At 37.9% G+C, this 19,037-nt stretch overlaps 1 protein-coding gene across 2 annotated transcripts in view; it reads left to right on the top strand.

The window, feature by feature from the left end:
• Positions 1-6,106: 6,106 nt before the first annotated feature.
• The window catches only part of LOC128884533 (T-box transcription factor T), a 15,398-nt gene continuing 2,467 nt past the window's right edge, over positions 6,107-19,037 (top strand). Inside the window, exons 1-6 of one of the 2 annotated variants that reach the window (XM_054137966.1) lie at positions 6,107-7,871; positions 8,213-8,735; positions 12,830-12,925; positions 14,412-14,655; positions 15,999-16,152; positions 18,136-18,333. In XM_054137966.1, coding sequence (XP_053993941.1) covers positions 8,389-8,735; positions 12,830-12,925; positions 14,412-14,655; positions 15,999-16,152; positions 18,136-18,333 — 1,039 coding nt within the window. In that variant the 5' untranslated portion in view covers positions 6,107-7,871; positions 8,213-8,388. Of the gene's footprint in view, positions 7,872-8,212; positions 8,736-10,155; positions 10,241-12,829; positions 12,926-14,411; positions 14,656-15,998; positions 16,153-18,135; positions 18,334-19,037 lie in introns of those variants that run through there. The other variant, XM_054137976.1, reaches the window with a different exon arrangement.

Raw genomic sequence — 19,037 nt, 5'->3', positions numbered from 1 at the left:
CTAATCGCAAGTAGAGAAAGCAACTTCTTCTTTTGTACACGACTCTATTTGATTCTATTCGATTTCATTTGAAATATACGTATACGGTTTGTAAACTGAAGTTGGAGTACGAAGTTACGGTAAGTGATCGTTCTTTGCGGTGCAGAAGAGAGCCAACTAAAACCAAGAACCTGAGTAAAACTTGAACGAGTTGTAATTTTTAACATTGTTTGACATATTCTCTGTCGAACGTACACCCTCGTTCATAAATATGTGGACACTTACCATCTTCAATGGATAATTAATACATACCGTAAATTATTACCATAAAACTTTTGCTGCTAAATTCTATATTGGATGTGTATTTAACAACATTTAACCCTTTGCGTTCGAGGCATTTTTCTATAGAATCAGATCCAGTCCATTTTTATAATATTAGGTTGTCCCGAAAGTTTCTTTCGCGAGTTGCACTCAATTATTTTATGTGGTTGTGTTTATATAAATAGACAATCTAATTTCATGGATATTCATGTTGTAGCAGTAATGGAGCAAAATGAATCGTGCACAATTCAGTAATGTAACATAAAACATAAAATATTGTGCATGTATTACTTATTAATAAAGCGAAAGAAACTTTTGGGACAACCTAATAAATTTCTGTGAAACCAAAAACTCTATTTCGAAGAAAAACATCTACGAACGTTCGTGACTTAATGTATTATTATTTCAATTAACAATTAGTTGTATTCTGATGTAAGTGAATTTGAAATTGTACGTTTACAAAATCACTCTTAAATTACATATGTCGCCCTAAAGGCGCCACCCGAGCGCAAAGGCTTAATAATATTGAATATTTTGGGTGCCATATTCAATTTTATAGTGGAACTCTGGGATTATTTAGATAGAACAATTCAGAAAGAACGTTCATATATCAAAAACCATTATGACGAAATATTTCGAAATAAATGAGATAATATTACTTCGGATAAAATGAAGAAATTAATAGCATTCAAGTTTGGTAAAAGAAATGTTAACATTATCTAGTTATCTCTATAGTTTTTTTATCATTACTAATATGATTTAAAAAAAAAACTACTAATAAAATATATTCGCTAATGCAACAAACATTTGAAATATAAATGATATAATTGATATTAATAGATTCACAACTTTCGTTAGATATTTATTTCTGTTAAAAAAGTGTCCACATACTTCTGAGGGAGGGTGTAATTGTATCGATGGTACTTGGGCATGCATTCTGGTAATCGGTCCCATTATTCGTCCGAGATATACAGTGGGTGTAGAATGTATTCGTACACCGATCAATATCCCAAAAAACTTTTCTGTAAAATTGTACTTTCTTAACTTCTTTTTTTATAATCAATGATATTCTACATATTCTCGGAAATCTTTACAATATATAGTTCAAATAACAATTACTAGTTTATATAATTTGCGAAATTAACAAGAAATGACGAAAAATCGGTAGAGATATAGAAGCAATTAGTATTTGTACGATTCTTATGACGAACCATTTACAGTAGAGTTTGTAACGTAAACACATTAGTTTACTGCTCCGTACGAATTAGAAAACATCAAATTTCCAGTCAAGTACCTTTAAAAATGGCTCTAATAGAGGAATTGAAGAAGATCCGAGTTCGAATAACTATTATTATCAGTATCGTTTTACTACCACTGATTAATAATTTAGTTAATTTAATGCTTAGAAGAGTTGCAATAATTATAAAATCAAAAGGAAATCCCACGCAGGAAGTATTATATACTTGTAAATTAATGTAAATTTCTTTTTTTTTTTAATCAAGTTTTAAAAATTAAACAGTCGTGCGAATACTTATTGCTTCAATATTTCTATCAATTAATTGGTTTTTTTCTTGTTAATTTCGCAACTTACATAAATAGCTATTTTTTTTTGTAATCTATCCATTCTACAGATTTCCAAGAATATATAGAATGTCATTGTTTATCAAAAATAAGTTAATAAATTACAATTTTACATAGTTTTTTTGGAAATTGATCAGTGTACGAATACTTTCTACACCCACTGTATATGGTAAGCTGAAATCGCTGGTATTCTATTAGGTTGTCCCGAAAGTTTCTTTCGCGAGTTGCACTCAATTATTTTATATGGTCGTGTTTATACAAATAGACAATCTAATTTCATATATATTCATGTTGTAGCAGTAATGGAGCAAAAATGAATCGTGCACAATTCAGTAATGTAACATAAAACATAAACTATTGTGCATGTATTACTTATTAATAAAGCGAAAGAAACTTTTCGGACAACCTAATACTACCTCGACCTTTTTGCCGGTAACTCGAATTAATCGTTCTCGTGTTTCGTGTTCCGCATTCACCAGTAAAAGTAGAATGTAACTTGTAAACAAAGGAATAAAGGTCCCTGTCCGGGCGGTGATGTTTTATCAAAGCGATTGTAATCGTGGATGTTTATTATGGATGAACCAACAGAAGGCGAGGCGGCATTCTTCAAACGCGATCAACTAATGTCGTGGAACTCGCAATCGGTCGGTAGAGCTACCTAACCAGCAGGTAGCGACGGATGGGATATCCGTATCGTAAACGACTTACGCGGGCCGAGGCTAGGTGCGGCGGTGAACGTTGGTTAGGATTTTCGAGGCACAGGTTCATTTTTATCGCCCCGCCATTAGTGAATCCGAGACTCCGAGTCGTAACTGGTAAGCGTCGAAAGTGATGAATCGATGACTGTATATCGTCGATGGACAAGATACGAGAACTCTGGTAAATCAATTTCGGCCAAAAAAGATAAAAAAAAAAAAACGATATGTACCTCTACCGAGCGTCAATTACTAAATGGAGTTTTCTCTCTTCTCTAAATGCTGCTCTTCCGGTTAATGAATCGTATTTAATGCACTCGAGTTCGGTATATTTACATACCTGTGTTAGACCACCCAGAGATGTAGTTTTAGCTGGGAAAAAATATATGACGTCAAATCGATCCCGAGTCGGCGGATTTCATTTCTAATAGTCCGAGAGCCCGCGACAAAAATGAGTGACTCATTTCATTGATGACACATCACACAAATGAACCTGTTTTCCGAAGATGGTATGTCTCCCTAGTTCAGAAATGCTTGGTCTGGCATGAATTCAGTGGTGCAACGCTTCACTACGGCGTATTATAATACAATAATTTGATTTTTGGTAAAATCATTACTACTAAAATTTTTAGCGTGTATTGTTGACATACCAAATTGCATAAAAAAGTTGGTCTGGCAGATTGTAAGCGGTGCTAAACGGGTCTGGCAGTCGGAAAACCTTGTCGGAAAAACGTAGTAGTTTGACTGAAATCATTATTTCGAAGTTTATTTAACTAGTTTGACTAAAATCATTATTTCGAAGTTTATTTAACTAGTTTGACTGAAATCATTATTTCGAAGTTAAATAATAATAACAATTGTATGAAATAAAAATCATCATAGCAATATTCTATGAATAACTAATGTATGTAATGTTTAAAAATAATTATTACTTGATAGTTTTATTAGATTATCGAGATCTCAACGCCGGTAACGCATGTGTGGTCGTTCTTTTAAACGGCTGCCAGACCGATTTAACACCACTCAAAGTTAGCCAGACCAAATTTTTTAACGCCATGCATTACATATTGTTTATAGAAAAAGTCTCAGAAATAACGATATCGGTTACTTGATAGTTTTATTAGATGTTTTAATGAACTGCTTCGTTTTTTCGACAAGGTTTTCCGACCGACAGACCCATTTAGCACCGCTTACAATCTGCCAGACCAACTTTTTTATGCAATTTGGTATGTCAACAATACATTCTAAAAATTGCAGTAATAATGATTTCAGTCAAAGATACTGTTATTTCTTACATGTTTGCGACTTTCTAGCGGAGCGATGCACCGTTCGTGCGCTGCCAGCCTTGGATTATTTTTATTCTTTAGTAGAATAGCAAACATTCAAATAAAACAGTGAAATAGCAAAAGGATATTTGTAATGAAATTGGCAGAAATTTGATGTCGCGGGCTCTCGGACTAGTAAGCATGATGGCATCAAGCCGTAGGCATGACGTCCGTGCAATGGAGAACGGAACCTGTCTCGTAAACATTTGTAGCCGGAGGAGGTTAATGCCAGATTAGGACGTGTTTGATTGGAAATTGCAACGAATCGCGCAGCCGATAGCTACGTTATCGATGGCAATTTATCGTCGCGTTAATTCTAACCAACGACGCTTACCAATTTCTTTCCCATTAACATGCCCTCCCAAGTTTCGAGCTTGTGTACCTATCGTTTTCCTCGGATTTGGATTCGGTTTCGGTTTCAGATTAAACAGGCGGTTTTGGTGGACTAATGGTTCGCTAATAACCGAGATGCACGAACGGCCATTGAACAAATCCATGGCATCGGTAAATCGGCATCGAGACGGTACACATTCGTTTAACAGAAATAACTCCGTTAGGTCTCCGCGACTTTGCAGCACCGATGTATCGCGACTTTTCCCTCCACGAAATTACTAGCACAAATATCAGTCAGGGCTGAATGGTTACTTTACCAGCCAAAACCGCGCGTGATGGCAAACAAGAAACGGTCCTGGTCAAATATCTACTCGCGATCCATCGACCAGCCGGACGTAACTTGCTGTTGATTTTTGTCATTTGACTCGAAATGGTCGGTCAGTCCGTCTATCGGACAGTTAACCGTTTCGCTTACAGCGCGGCTAGCGCGGCGCGGCGGTGGTTCCGATAGCGATGTCCGGTGTCCAGGTCGGCTCTTACGAACAATTTATCGGGTACATGATCTTGACATCGATCGATTATTGTATCTACTTTTCCAGTCTTGTGTATATCTGTGTTTCCTTCTATTTTACATTTACCTGCATTTGTCTTACATTTTTTCTTAATATCTTACGAGGGTCATTCAAATATAAACTGGAATTCTTGTACGCTGTTTTATTGGTGATAGATACAAATACGAATGGAGTGCCTTATTTTTGTACGTACTTTTCTTCAACAGAAATACATTTTCTTCGTTAGACAGGAAGCTATCTAATTTCTTTAGGAAAAAAGCAGTTGCTTGTACCAATAATCAATCGTACATGTATAGTTGAACCGTTGCAGCGCGCTGTGTCGTTTTTATAATAAATCTTTCTCGTCTTAATACCTTCCTCAGTGTATTGTTCACATGGTAGTCACATGGAATTAGGTCTGGATTAGGATAAGGTGGTTATTCGAGAGATGTTCAATGTATTTTAGTGACTTTATCGAATGTTAAAGCTGCTCTATGCGTTGTCGTCCAGAAGCAGGACGACGTTTGTTGCGATAAACAGTCTTGGCATTATCCACGAAAGGGAATTAATAGTCACTGTCCACTGTCGACCATGTAGGTAGTCAACCAGCAATACATCTTTTGAGTCCCAAAATACAGTTACAAGAACTTTCCTGGCTGACACTCGGTGTCTTGGCCAAGATCAGTGGCCCTTCTTTAACTTTCCACTAGCCCAGAGGCCATAACTCATTCCGTTGTTTTCTGGGTAACCGTACGTGCGCAATTGACTACCGAGGCAGTTAAATTTTATTTTCTATAATGGGATAACTTCAAAAAGCTTCTTATCTAATGGAGAAAATTTGTTTCTGTTCAAGGAACAAAAAAAACGTGAAAAAATTGACGTAGAAAAATAAGGCAATCCATTTGTATTTTTATCTATCCTTAATAGAGGTATACAAAAAAATTCCAGTTTATATTTGAATGATCCTCGTATAAGATACGCATTTTCAGAAATACCGACAAGCTCATAAATTTGTGATACGCGTAAGTGTGGTTGTTCATTTTTATTCTAGCTTGAAATTGTAGCGTTTAAGGATCCAATTGATGGGTTTACTTTTATCTAACGGGTTTTTCCATATTTGAGCGGAGTTATCGTATAATTTATACGGAATCGGTTAGAAATGAAGACCGAGGGGAAAAAACTCATTATGTCCAAAAATTAAAGAATCTGGAAAATCCTGATTGTAGTTTATATTAATAGTGGTTTAGAAATTCGGCAAAAATATGTATTTTGAAGTTTAATATATCCAGTTTAAGAATCAGGCGAAAAAAAGTTGCGTTAATAACCATATGGCTCGAAAAAGCCCTTCTCCTTCAAAACGATTCATAAGTTTAACTGGAAGTGCACAATTGACTATTAAATTGACAGCAAAATTCTATTTTCTACGATAGGATAACTTCACAAAGCTTCCTATCTAATGGAGAAAATGTATTTCTGTTGAAGAAAAGTACGTACAAAAATAAGACACTCCATTTGCATTGGTATCTATCACCAATAAAATTGTGTACAAAAATTCCGATTTATATTTCAATGATTTTCCTACATTACACTTTTTTATATACTATTGTGATCAAAAAATAGTCAGACTTTCGTTTAAAAATTTAAATCGTGTGGGCTTGTCGGAACGATTTAATTTTTTTTTTTTTTGTTAAGTTGGTAACATTATGAAACATCTATGTCAAACTTTATGTTAATATCTGCAACAGTTGTTGAGATTCGCTCGTTTATTTCAACCTAAAAAAGTGCTTTCGGCAATATTCAGAACGTGTGAAAGAGCGCAGAATTTGTATTTTATTTTTATTTTGTAATTTGTTTTATTTTTATTTTGTAATTTGTATTTTAATTTTGCTACAAAAATGGAATTTTGGCTTCCGACACATTGTAAATGTCATGAAGGGTCTTTGGAGATAATACACTGTCCAGAGCAAGTGTTTTTGATTGGTATCAATTATTCAAAGAAGGCAGAGAACGCGTTGAAGATACGTCGAACGTCCTGGGTGTCCTTCGAATGAAGGATTATTGTTAATGAGTTAATGAGATAACTCGTCTCGAGCTCTTTCCTATTTAAAAAGCTCGTGCTCGTGCTCGAGACGATTTAACTCGTCTCGAGCACGAGAAGAACAAAATAATTTGACGAGTATACTCGCGCAGAGCACCGTAAAGGTTAATTTTAATACAGTACCATGAAAAAAATTGACTTAAGGATTAACAAAGGATTAAATAAATAAAGCGTTCGACTCGTCTCTCGAACGATACAAAACGCAACATATAAATCATTACTTAAAAACGATCGAATAATTACCAACCACCGGATATTTCCTCGAGAACCTCTCGCGTAATCATCCAAAAACCGCACATCTTTCGGTAACACTATCGCAGAAAACTCGAAGGACAGGACTCGAAGGATAGTCGTTGATCATCCCGATGCAACTCACCGTTGCGTCCTCGGTGCTGCCACTTCCTCGCGAGACTATCCCAGTGCTATTTTTTCCCCTGACAATCTTTAATCTTCCAATTCGTTGTACGCGTGAACGGATAAACAAATCTTTGAACATTACGATGGAAAGAGAGACGAACGAACAAACGAACGAACGAGCGAACGAACGATTGACGGATCGGGAAAGCTCGATCTAAGCGCACCTACGAACGAGGAGTCCGTGACTGGTGCGTGGGCGGACTGGCGAGTCTCGTGGTTTCGAAAGTATCGACCAACCGGCGTGAAATCGTAAAATGGTCCCAACGATGGATTGGCCGAGGAAACCGCGGAAAGGCGGCGACCAATGTTTCTCGGTCTTCGAAAAGGATTCCAACCGCCAGTGATAATCTCTGAGCCTAAGCGGCTTCGTCGGCGACCAATCGAGAAGATCCTCTCGGCTGGCACAGGGCCGCCATGCTGCTCCCGCGGGTTCCTAATTTAGAGTTCAATTAGCGCCTCCGGAGCACAGGAGAACCGTACCGTGGCATCGATTGGACGGTTCTTCGGAGGGAACCGTCGCGGAACGAAAGAAAAAAAAAAGACATCGAACGAAGACGACGATACGTCAGCGGTGAGTCTTCGAACGTCTCGTCCTCGCCGACTAGTGTGAAATATCGCGCCCAAGTGTTACGAGCACGACCACGCGGCCGCGGGACCGAATAGTCGAGACTATTCAACGAATACGTCCGTCACCGACGCTTTCCGTCCATTCTGCCTCCTTTCCCACGTTCCGTTTCCCTATCCTTGAAAAACAATTCCCTCCTCGATTAGTCTGGTTTTCCGTAAAATTCGATCGAGAGTAACCAGAGGAACAACCAGAGTTATTCTTCAAAATTTTCCGCCTTCGATCCTTTCTATCGGTTCAGTCCTCGAGTGGTAACAATTTTGACGTTTCTTCTCTTTCTTCTATAGGAACGATCGTCCCCTTTCCCTTACTTTTCTTACTTCCTCCACCTAGTCGAGCCCTTGGAATTGTCGATATACGAGGATTACAGAAGATACAGAGCTAAGCAAAAAGAGCGTGAAGTCTGTTCCGAGACTCGGTTGCAGAGGCGAACGAGTCGGAAGATAGTCGAGGAACAGGGACCATGCAGCCAGCGGTGGCGACTAAGCCCGGTTCTCCGACGCGTTCGTCCTGTTGCGAAAGGGAACGGGAAAGAGAGGCTCGCGAAGATCGCGAACGCGAACGCGATCGCGATCGCGAACGCGAATGCGAACGCGAACGCAGCACCGTTGGACGACAAGGACAAGCGACTCCCGACGACGATCGCGAGGAACAGAACGAAGAAAGGCAGGCGATATCGGGCCAGAATATCGCCGCTATGACTATCGGCCGAAGTCAGGGATTACCTTTGTCCCTGTCCCTCGAGGACAGGGATTTGTGGACCAAGTTCCAGTGTCTCACCAATGAAATGATCGTCACGAAGAACGGGAGGTGAGTGCGCCGCTGAATCGTTCACCACCAAGATACCAATTGGCGGAGCGAAATCTTTACCAAGGATCCCTGTATAGCGTTAATGTATTTCCGAAGAGCCGCAAAAATATTCCGGTTTTATGGAATTCGGACTCGGTGTCCCAGGAAATTTTCCGCGATATTATTTTCCTATTGGTCACAAGTGTGCTACGTCGAAAGTGTGGGTGTGTCTCAAAGAAATATAACTACGATAAGCTGTCTTCGTAGGTTTACACCGAACTCGGTTGCTCCACGTGACAAAGTTTCTCGATTGGTTCTCTTTGCGTACACGGTTCTAAAAAATGCTGACCATTACGAGATAGGCGCCATGGTCTACCTTCTAAAATTTTGACAATTTTTTTTTTTTCATTTTCCACCGATTTAAAAAAGCAGGTTAGGTTAGCGAATATTTGGAAACGGACATCGATGTACCGAGCGTACGACGATGTGCCAATTTACGTGAATAATTTACGCTTTTAAAACGGTATCATACATCACGAGTTTGATATTTAACAACGGAGAAGAATCGGTTCGTTGAAAGGCCCAAAGCAAAGATGGCTCTCCATTGCACGTAAAAATGTATCAATTAGAGCGTCTATGCGAACAAGCCAGAAGGTAAAAAATAATAGACCGTAGATGCTACGCGAGACGAAAATGTACTGGGAAATGTAATGGGAAGAAATCGTTGCGAAATGTTTCGTAGGTTTAGACTTGGACGATTCCTTTCGTTCAGTTCGTATCGTGTAAATGTTACGAAAGAGAACATAATCGATGGTAAACAATCGTTTCTTTTCTTATTTTCTATCTTTCGTCGAAATACTCTGAATATCGATAGTATGTGAATACGATTAGAACATGATCAATTATCTACATGTACGTAGTATATATGTATTTGGTTGTCCCAAAAGTTTCTTTCGTTTTATTAATAATTAATATATACACAATATTGTATGTTTTATGTTACACTACGGAATTGTGTACGATTCATTTCGCTTCGTTACTGTTACAGCATCAATGTCTAAGAAATTAGATTGTCTATTTATAGAAACACTGGCACAGAAAATAATCGAATGCAACTCACGAAAGAAACTTTTGGGACAACCTAATACGTAAAATATTTTGCAAGATTATCGAAAATTGTCACAAAAAAAGTTGCCGTACCGAAACGACGCGATGCGACGGTAGAGAAAGTGTCTTTCGAATCAAAATTTCGTACTAACACGTGTAACGATTTACGCGGAAAAAATTAATCGGTTTAAAGCATTTAAACCCAAACTTCCGTTTTATTACTTATTCGCGAGTCATCGCTGGTGTATACCTTTTCGCACTTTGTACTCGATTGCGAACGATATTTTTCCTTCTTTTCGAGTAATGTGGTTTTTTTTTTCGTAGCTCACGGCTTCAGATTAAATTTATACGTATCACGGTTGATTGTTTTTGTCGATGCGGTTACGACAGTTATATCTAAACGTGTCCGTAACACGTGTGTAAGTATACGTTACATCCATCGTCGAATATATTGCATGATATAATAGTTATAATTAGCTGCAACGTAAGCTTCAATTTCGCGATCAGGTTCTCGTTACCGTTTTCCGTCGAGTAATTTTTCCTAGGCACGGTTTCAACGAATCCTCGTTGAATAATGTTATTCAATACGTAATTAGTTTCTTAAACTAATTCGATCCAATTCCAATCTGATTTATGAAATTTCACATGAATATTATTACCGCGTTCATTTTTTACTCAATTATTTTGCAAAATACAAGAAAAATATGGAAAGTACTTACTTGTGTTCTGCCACATGCCACAATTTCGACAATTTGTGAATTATCAAAATTTCGTACATCACGTGACGGAGAATAGATACTTTACGAAATAATACTACCGTTCTCGAGTTCGTGTTTAAAGTGTAAACGCGAGTAAGTGTGAAGAATATTTTCTGAAAGCTTGTTAAAGGGGTAAGTATAATATACCTATACCGTTTGTTTCGATACGGAGGTAGCCTATCGTACAGGTTTAATGTAATATTTTATATATGAGCCAGTTATAGATGTAAAAATTTGATACAAAAATATCATTTAATTTCTTTCCGAAGCTAGAGAAAATTGTTTCGTTACTCGACGCGTTGTAGAAACTAAACTTGTACTTGTCGCGACTTTTCAATTCGATAAGAGACATGGATTAAACTCTTTAATTCTAAGAATAAAATATAAATAATCTAATAACGGTGGTAATCTTTGATTCAGAGTACGATTAGGTGTTGAAAATATTTGTGAGTAAACTGTATCGTGAGATAAAGATTGACAACTGTAGAGAAGATTGAAGGAATCTCGGGTAAAGACTGCTTAAGGTGGTTTGATAAAAAATGATGACAGTTCAGATCGTCTCATAACTTTGAAAACTTAAAATTGAAATCTTATAAAACATCTGTGTGAAATATAGGTACAATTTACCATTTAGTTTGCTAGATACGATCACTTGAATTTCGCGACTTTTCGTCGCATTTCACAGGAGGCTTATGGCAGCTGACGGAAAAAAAGAAATTTTGTATGATACTTTTGACTGTAAAACAATTTGTAAAATACAGATCAAAACGAAAATTGAATAGGAAGTAAATTAATAAATGTAGAGTAACTGATTTCAATTTCGGAAAACTTGGCCGTTTAGTACCAGAGCAGTATGCGTTAGAAAAAGAAGTCGAGTAAGAATTTTTTTATGCAGATTCTGTCTCAGGAACGTGGCAACGTTGCATACAAACATTTCCGTTGCGCGGTATTTTCTCAAGATTCTAAAACATAACAATTAAAAATTATTTAATCTTGTTAAACCCGACCAAAATTGAAAGACGAAGTTGCCGCGTGTTCGATTTCACAACTACTACGTTGGATAAAATAATACTTGAGAAACTAATTGCAACTGTAATTATATCGATTACTATTTTTTTTTATTAAAAAACATAATCAAATAGTAATTTAAGAATTTTATTATAGAAAATATTTCGTTACTAATACTTTCTATATTTGAGTTTTGTTTCGACTAGTATAATTAGGAAAGAACCACCTTATCACGACTCGTACACAGCGACTAATAAGCGCGGCAATTGCGCGACTTTCAATTTCAATTTTCAATGAATTTTGCGAGGCAGTCAAAGTGTTAATCTTAGGACTAAATAGTAAACAATCATTTTTACGTTTTCCGATCCATGCGTACCGAGCTGACGCGGACGTGTCGTAATTATGCACCGATACGATTATCTTACGAGTCTACGATTTCGGTAAAAGATAAATAATGTATCCCAGCGAAAGAAAAATTTGTTGAACTGGAAACGTGAAAGATGGATTAGTTTGACAGAGGAAAATGAACACGGAGCACGGTGCACGGTGCACGGTGCACGGTGCCCGGTGTAACCTGGCCGACCACTTTTACAATTGGTGTTATTAAAAACGATTACGATTTGTCGAGCGCGCGGAGGCAAAATGTTCCCAGGTATCGGTACAACGGAAGAATCTTTCACGCGAGATCCAGGCCATCGTAAAATTTTATTACCGGGGCGGCTCGATTCTTCCGACTGTTGTCCGCCGGTTTTAGCGTTGCTTTCGTTAGTCTTTCAAAAACTGTGTTCCTTCGGTTACTCTTGCCGCTTCGTCATTTTACGAAACGTGCCACGATGGCAGGGTCGGGTTTTGCCATAGATCGAATAATCGCCAAGCTTTGGGACAGTGTTTTCCGCAAAGTGTACATAACGAACCGCTGTACTAAATTTTATTCAACAGAAATGTTAGTAAGAAAACAATTTTCTTGTCGAGAAAATGTGCATTCTCCTGTTACGGTTAAAATTGTGTTCGCTACTCGACGCGTTTTACTCGTTCTCGTTGTTCAAATTCCTATTCCTAACGAACCTCATCGTAACTTGCAAGCTGCAACGATGAAATCTGCCATCCTGCGAAATTCTCATAATCGTTCGCTTCGCTCTACTCAAACCAGACCGCCACACGACCTACGCTTCAATTTCTATCAGAATAAGATCTGGAAACACACGGATCAAGCTTTAATCCTTTCTTCATCTTTACTTTCAGACGAATGTTTCCAGTTGTCAAGATAGTCGCGCGGGGATTAGAACCAAAAGCCATGTACACTCTTCTTCTTGAATTCGTCCAAGTGGATCCGCACAGGTAAAGAGAATCTTGTCTGTAACCGCACAGGTAACTGACAATCTTGTGACAATCGCGATCCTTTCGTACGCGGACCCGTAACTCCGTCAAAGTACAATTCGAAATCGAAATTCGAAACTTGGCGCGCGCAAAACAAGCACTGGTGGAGTCTCTAGCTACCACCCGAAACAAATGTTTGAAACTTCTCTAACACCACTCTAGACCAGTGATTCCCAAACTGTGAGCCGCGATGTATTATAAATATTAAAGCTTCATACGAGATGTTTAGTATGAAAAAGGGATAAGTCCACATAATGAACAAATGGAGTTAAGGGGGCATTTCGCTGTGAACACACACAAAAAAAAAGCATATTTTCAATCATTTTTTTCTCAGGAACTATTGCATAAAATTGAATGAATATTTTTTCCCCTTAAAGGTATGATTAAGGAAAGTAAATAGAAAAATTTTTTTTTTTTTTTTTTGTAAAAAATATTTCGTCATTTATTTACAAAATAATATGCATGAGTGCAAAAAAAAAAGTTTACCGCTGGCGCAGGTGATATTGGCTCTCCTGGTAATCTGAAACAGAAAATCGAAAGAGTTTATTAAACTATGTCGTCACACCTATCGTCGGAACGTCCAAGTAGTTGATATTTTGATTTTTACTTACAATTTCACCTGATTCACGGTATAAAAAAAGTGTTTTTTTTTCTCTCTGTCACAAGAAACGCTGCCATTTTGTTTATTTTCGATGAAATGAATAACTGGAGGTTCCGACCATAGGTGTGACGACATAGTTTAATAAACTTTTTCGCTTTTCTGTTTCAGATTACCAGGTAAGCCAAAATTATCTGCGTCAGCGGATAACTTTTTTTTTTGCACACATGCATATTATTTTATAAATAAATGACGAAATATTTTTTACTAAAAAAAAATTTGTTTATTTACTATCCTTAATCATACCTTTAAGGGGAAAAACATTCGTTCAATTTTATGCAATAGTACCTGAGAAAAAAATGATTGAAAATATACTTTCTTTTGTGCGTTCACAGTGAAATGCCCGCTTAATGATGGATAAACTTTTATTCTGGTATTGTCCTCATATTTTCATTCAATTTAAAGTTCGAGTCAATTCAAAATCAATAAAATTGTCGTAAAACAAAATTTCTTCTCCATAAGAATTGCATTGCATTCCAACTGCAAAACTGTAAATATCTCGAAACAAAAAGTATTGGATTTGCCCCATTTTCATAATAAATGCAATAAAATATGGGGGTTCCTATTCAAGTTTTTTTATCTTCGCCCATCCCGACCTCCAAGGGAGTGAGTCACGAACAACTTTCATTAGTCCCTTTTTTTGGTCCGATGCATAATTCTCGAGATATTTCAATGTCCTCAGATGAATCGGTCCACCCTGTATAGTTAAACAAAAAATTCGGCCCATAGATGGTTAAATGTAAAAATACATCCAAGATGTAGGTATGCACGTACGTATCATGTTCGTAGATGGAAATACGTAAACGGCGAATGGGTCCCAGGTGGAAAGGCGGAAGTCGCTCCACCGAATCCGATTTACATCCACCCGGAGAGTCCGAATTTCGGATCCCATTGGATGAAGGAGCCGGTGTCGTTCGCCAAAGTGAAGCTGACGAACAAATCTAACGGGAACGGACAGATTATGCTCAACTCGCTGCACAAATACGAGCCACGTGTTCATTTAGTGCGCGTGGACGCAGTGGAGCAACGAACGGTACAACATTAGACGTACACTCCAACGATTCAATCGTAGCATAGTCAGTGTTTGCGCGGTGTTAATTTTCTTGGAAATTTAACGAGAAAACCGATATAAGCTCGCGGGATATTATTTAACGGCCCTTTTTTCTATCGAAACCACGAATAACGAACGATACACTTTAAAAAACGAATTAACGTTAGTTTCGGGAAAGATGAAAACTCGTTACGGTGTAACGAGAAATAATACCGAGATTTACTAAGTAAGAATTTTTTAAGTATACAAATATCATATAAACCGACTCACGATTAAATTTTTAACGCATACAATGTATAAGTGAGAAAAATCTAAAAAATATTGGAATTACGCGAAGGATGTAAATATTTCCGGATCGTTTATATAGTTCTTCTTAACAATGTACAGAGTGTGGCAGGACGGGTTGTACAACCGAGTAGAGGGTGATACTACATGTAAAAATAAGTCGAAAAAATGGAATAACGTTTTTTTCGTTTGATGCTTCGTTTTGGAGAAAATCGAGTTTGAAAATTGGATCCAGTACGCGTGCACTGTACCGTCTCTAGGTGTAGATAAGAAATGTTATAATTAAATTATTGTAAATAAGAAATGTTAATATATGGATAATACATTCATTCGTTTTATTAATATTTCTAACGTTAATCGCATAACATTACATTACGCGTACATATCATTGCTCGCCTTATTAGTGAGTCATGAACTGACAATGAATTTCGACACTTTATTTAAATAACAGAATTTATTACTATTTCCTTCAGCTAAAGAGAATTCTCACTTGTTCCCGCAATTTGGAAATTGTTGCCTATAATATTCAGCTGCTGCTGTTGCATTTCATGACAAGCTCCTAATGCTTTTATCATTTCGACGTATTCGCGGTTGCTATAAGTAGACATTGTCACAGCTTGACTGATCGAAACAGACTAAAAGTAGAAGAAAGTCGTATGGCTGAAGACAAAATATAAACATTAGAAAATATCAACATTACAACATGTAAGCAAAAGGAAACTTGTAGCAAGCAACGACTTGGGGAGACAGTCCAGTGTAGGCGTACTGGATAGAATTTTCAAATTCGATTTTCTCGAAAACGAAGTGTCATTCGAAAAATGTTATTCCTTGTACCCGTGTTCCGTGTACCCGTGTATTTTAATACCCGGTCAAAACCGTGATCTCTAGTAGATACGAATAACGAGATTCTATTTAGCTGAATCGAAAGTTACTTATGACTCGACCTAATATGTATCGTCGATACTTACTCGAGCAAGAGCATACAGAAATTTAATTGACGATTAATTTCATTCTAAAAAATGTAATCCGTATACGTTCAGGTTCTTACGTACCGATACCCTGAGACACAGTTCATAGCAGTGACGGCTTATCAGAACGAGGAAGTGACGAATCTGAAAATCAAATACAACCCTTTCGCTAAAGCGTTCCTCGATGCCAAGGAAAGACCTCCCGATCCGCAGACTTATCCCCAATGTAAGTTGAACTATTTGAAATTATTATTATTGTTACACGTATAATAGGGTTCGCTTTTCATACATGCCAATCGTTGAAATTAGCCATATGCTAATTTCAGGATTACGACATACATGTGCCACGTAACACGTGGAATCCGTTTTAGTAGATAGTGGGTTAGAAAGACAAAAACAATGAAAAAGGTTATATAAACGTATCAACGCCTTCTTCTCGAGTTATAGTCATTTTTACATTTCGTCAAGTCTCACTCGGTCGACCGAGAATAATTCACCGTCGTAAAATATGTAAAAAGCGTACGCTTTTTATGTACGTAAAATATGCATTTATGTCTGAAAAATATACAAAATACACGCTATGTGTATATAAAATAATTAATAATAACGGCAACGTAGACAAGTATTTACATACATTTTATAGACATATTATTTCGTCATAGAGTGCGTTTCGTTCAAGTGAGAACGGATAAATGAAAACCTGGAAAAGTATGAAAGTCGGAGTAAAAAGTTTCGATTATAATGTAGATAGTTTAGACTTTAGAGCATATTTCTAAAGTCATATTATTAATATCTACCAATTACTCGAATTGCTGGCTCGGCATTGTTTAGATAGAACGTCTCATGCTTCGAAAGAATCGGCGAACGTCGATGATTGCATTTAAAATCTAGCGATACAATAGATTCGTAGTGACAAACGAAAACGGGACTTCTCGTCCTCAGTCCCGGACCCGGATGATCGACGAAAATAACATCACCGTATTTGGTGTAAAATTCAATGTTCAATGTTTATAGCAAATGTAACAACTTCGAATCGTGGATACAGCGCTTATCAGTCGGAAGTAGGTTCCGTCTTGGAGTTAAGATCCTTTTAAGGTCCTTTTGGACGTTTATAGTTCTCCGTTTATCTGTTCTCAGCTCAGTTTCAGTTTCTATTATCGTTTCATTTCAGTTCGGAAAACTTGATTCTTTTACATGTTCCGTTCGGTTCTCACTGTTTCCAGTCGTTTCGATTCTTTGTAGCCCAAATATAGCGACAAGTCTATACCGTACAAGATTTTCAAGAAAACTGATGCGAAGCGTAACGCTCTTGTTTTACACATAGGAATTCTAATAAATATAAAGAAACCAATAGGTCTATCCATCTCGTTAGTTCTCAGTCTTCATTTTTCTTTCACTGTTTACTTTTTACACATAGGAAAAACTGACAGTTCCATCGAAACTAAAACTGAACTGAGAACAGGTACGACCGTCTAAAAGGACCTTAAAATATATCAGGAGATATTCGCCTAGATTATATCGTATACACATATATAAGATATAATCTACAAACCAAACCATAACAGCGTAACATAACCGATTCTACTCTCAACTCCTTATACGAAATGGTAATGGAAAATCAACGAGTCCGTCTTTCCTAAATTTCTAAAGTTGTTACGAATTACAAGTTTCGTTAGATGTTATACGTCGCATGTAATTTATGCATGATGGTGCACCATCTTATTTCAGCCGAGTAGCCAGACAGTTCTCGAACGCACGATATTCTAACTGATCTGCTCGCCCTCATTGTCACATTAAAATCTGCTGGATTATTATTTTTGCGGCCACCTAAAAAAAAAAAACTGTTCGTATTCGACACCCGTTGCCAGTGTCGAAGCACTTCGGCAACGTGTACAGTGTACATACGTACGAGAACGAGAAGGCTGTGAACGAAATCGATGGAATCGATTTGAAAGCTTGAGAAACTATGACGGTGGCCGTTTCGAACGCTTCTTGCGAAGGTAAGCAACAACTGCACATTATCGGTGTAGAAATATGGCTATAACTCGAGAACAAGGTTAAATATGGCACATGTTTAAACAAACACTTTTCATTGTTTTCGTGTTCCCAATTTGTCACCGAAGCGAGTCTCGCGTGCAAATGTAAAATCAACGTGTGACCGAGTTTTGCTACGGCACGCTCGACATTTAAATCGTTTAATGGATTACAGACACAGGTGCTTGGTTTTTGCCACAACCTGGTATGGGCTACGAGTACAACACCGCTACAGCGATCGCAGCTGTCCAGAATCAAGCGTCAGCGACAGTCAATAATCATCTCTCGAATACGTGCACAATTTCTACGGTTGGCCATAGAAATACTTGCAGATCGACGCCTTACACGCTCAGGCATAAGTACATTCAAGATGGTAAGACGCCTGAATCTGTTGTCGACTTTAAGACGCTACCTTCTTCGTTAGATCGATCATTTTTAAATCGTTTACGCTACGTATAACGATAAACGTGTCCCGCTTCAGAGTGTCCCGTCCGCAAAGGGTTAAATGAAGTAAACGCGTTCGAAGTTTGAAAACGATCGGTCGATTAGTTTTTGAGTTATCATTCCCACGGTTTGGATAAATGAAGTAGTTCCTAAAAATGCGGCATCTCAAAGCTTCCTGTGTGAAATGAATTGTAAAAATTACTAAATATTTCTTAGTACCTAAAATATTCCTACCTAAAAGTTATTATACAGGGTGTCCCAAAAGTCGGGGAGGAGCCGGAAATGGGGGGTAGCTGAGACGATTCTGAACAACAATTTCCTTTGCAAAAATGTCGGATGGGGCTTCGTTAAGGAGATATTAAGCGAAAACCCCGACCAATCAGAGCGCGCGTAGACCGTTGGAGCGGCCGTGGTAGCGAAGGCTACGCGCTGGCGGCCGCGCTTGTACGCGAACAAGTGACTCGACGTGCATCGAAGCATCGACCTAGCGCGTAGCCTTCGCTACCGCGGCCGCTCCAACGGTCTACGCGCGCTCTGATTGGTCGGGGTTTTCGCTTAATATCTCCTTAACGAAGCCCCATCCGACATTTTTGCAAAGGAAATTGTTGTTCAGAATCGTCTCAGCTACCCCCC

This window comes from Hylaeus volcanicus, chromosome 1 (genome assembly GCF_026283585.1).
Source record: "Hylaeus volcanicus isolate JK05 chromosome 1, UHH_iyHylVolc1.0_haploid, whole genome shotgun sequence".
Taxonomy (NCBI): domain Eukaryota; kingdom Metazoa; phylum Arthropoda; class Insecta; order Hymenoptera; family Colletidae; genus Hylaeus; species Hylaeus volcanicus.
Note: the sequence above shows the minus strand (reverse complement) of the source record. Positions and strands in the feature narration are given on the sequence as shown.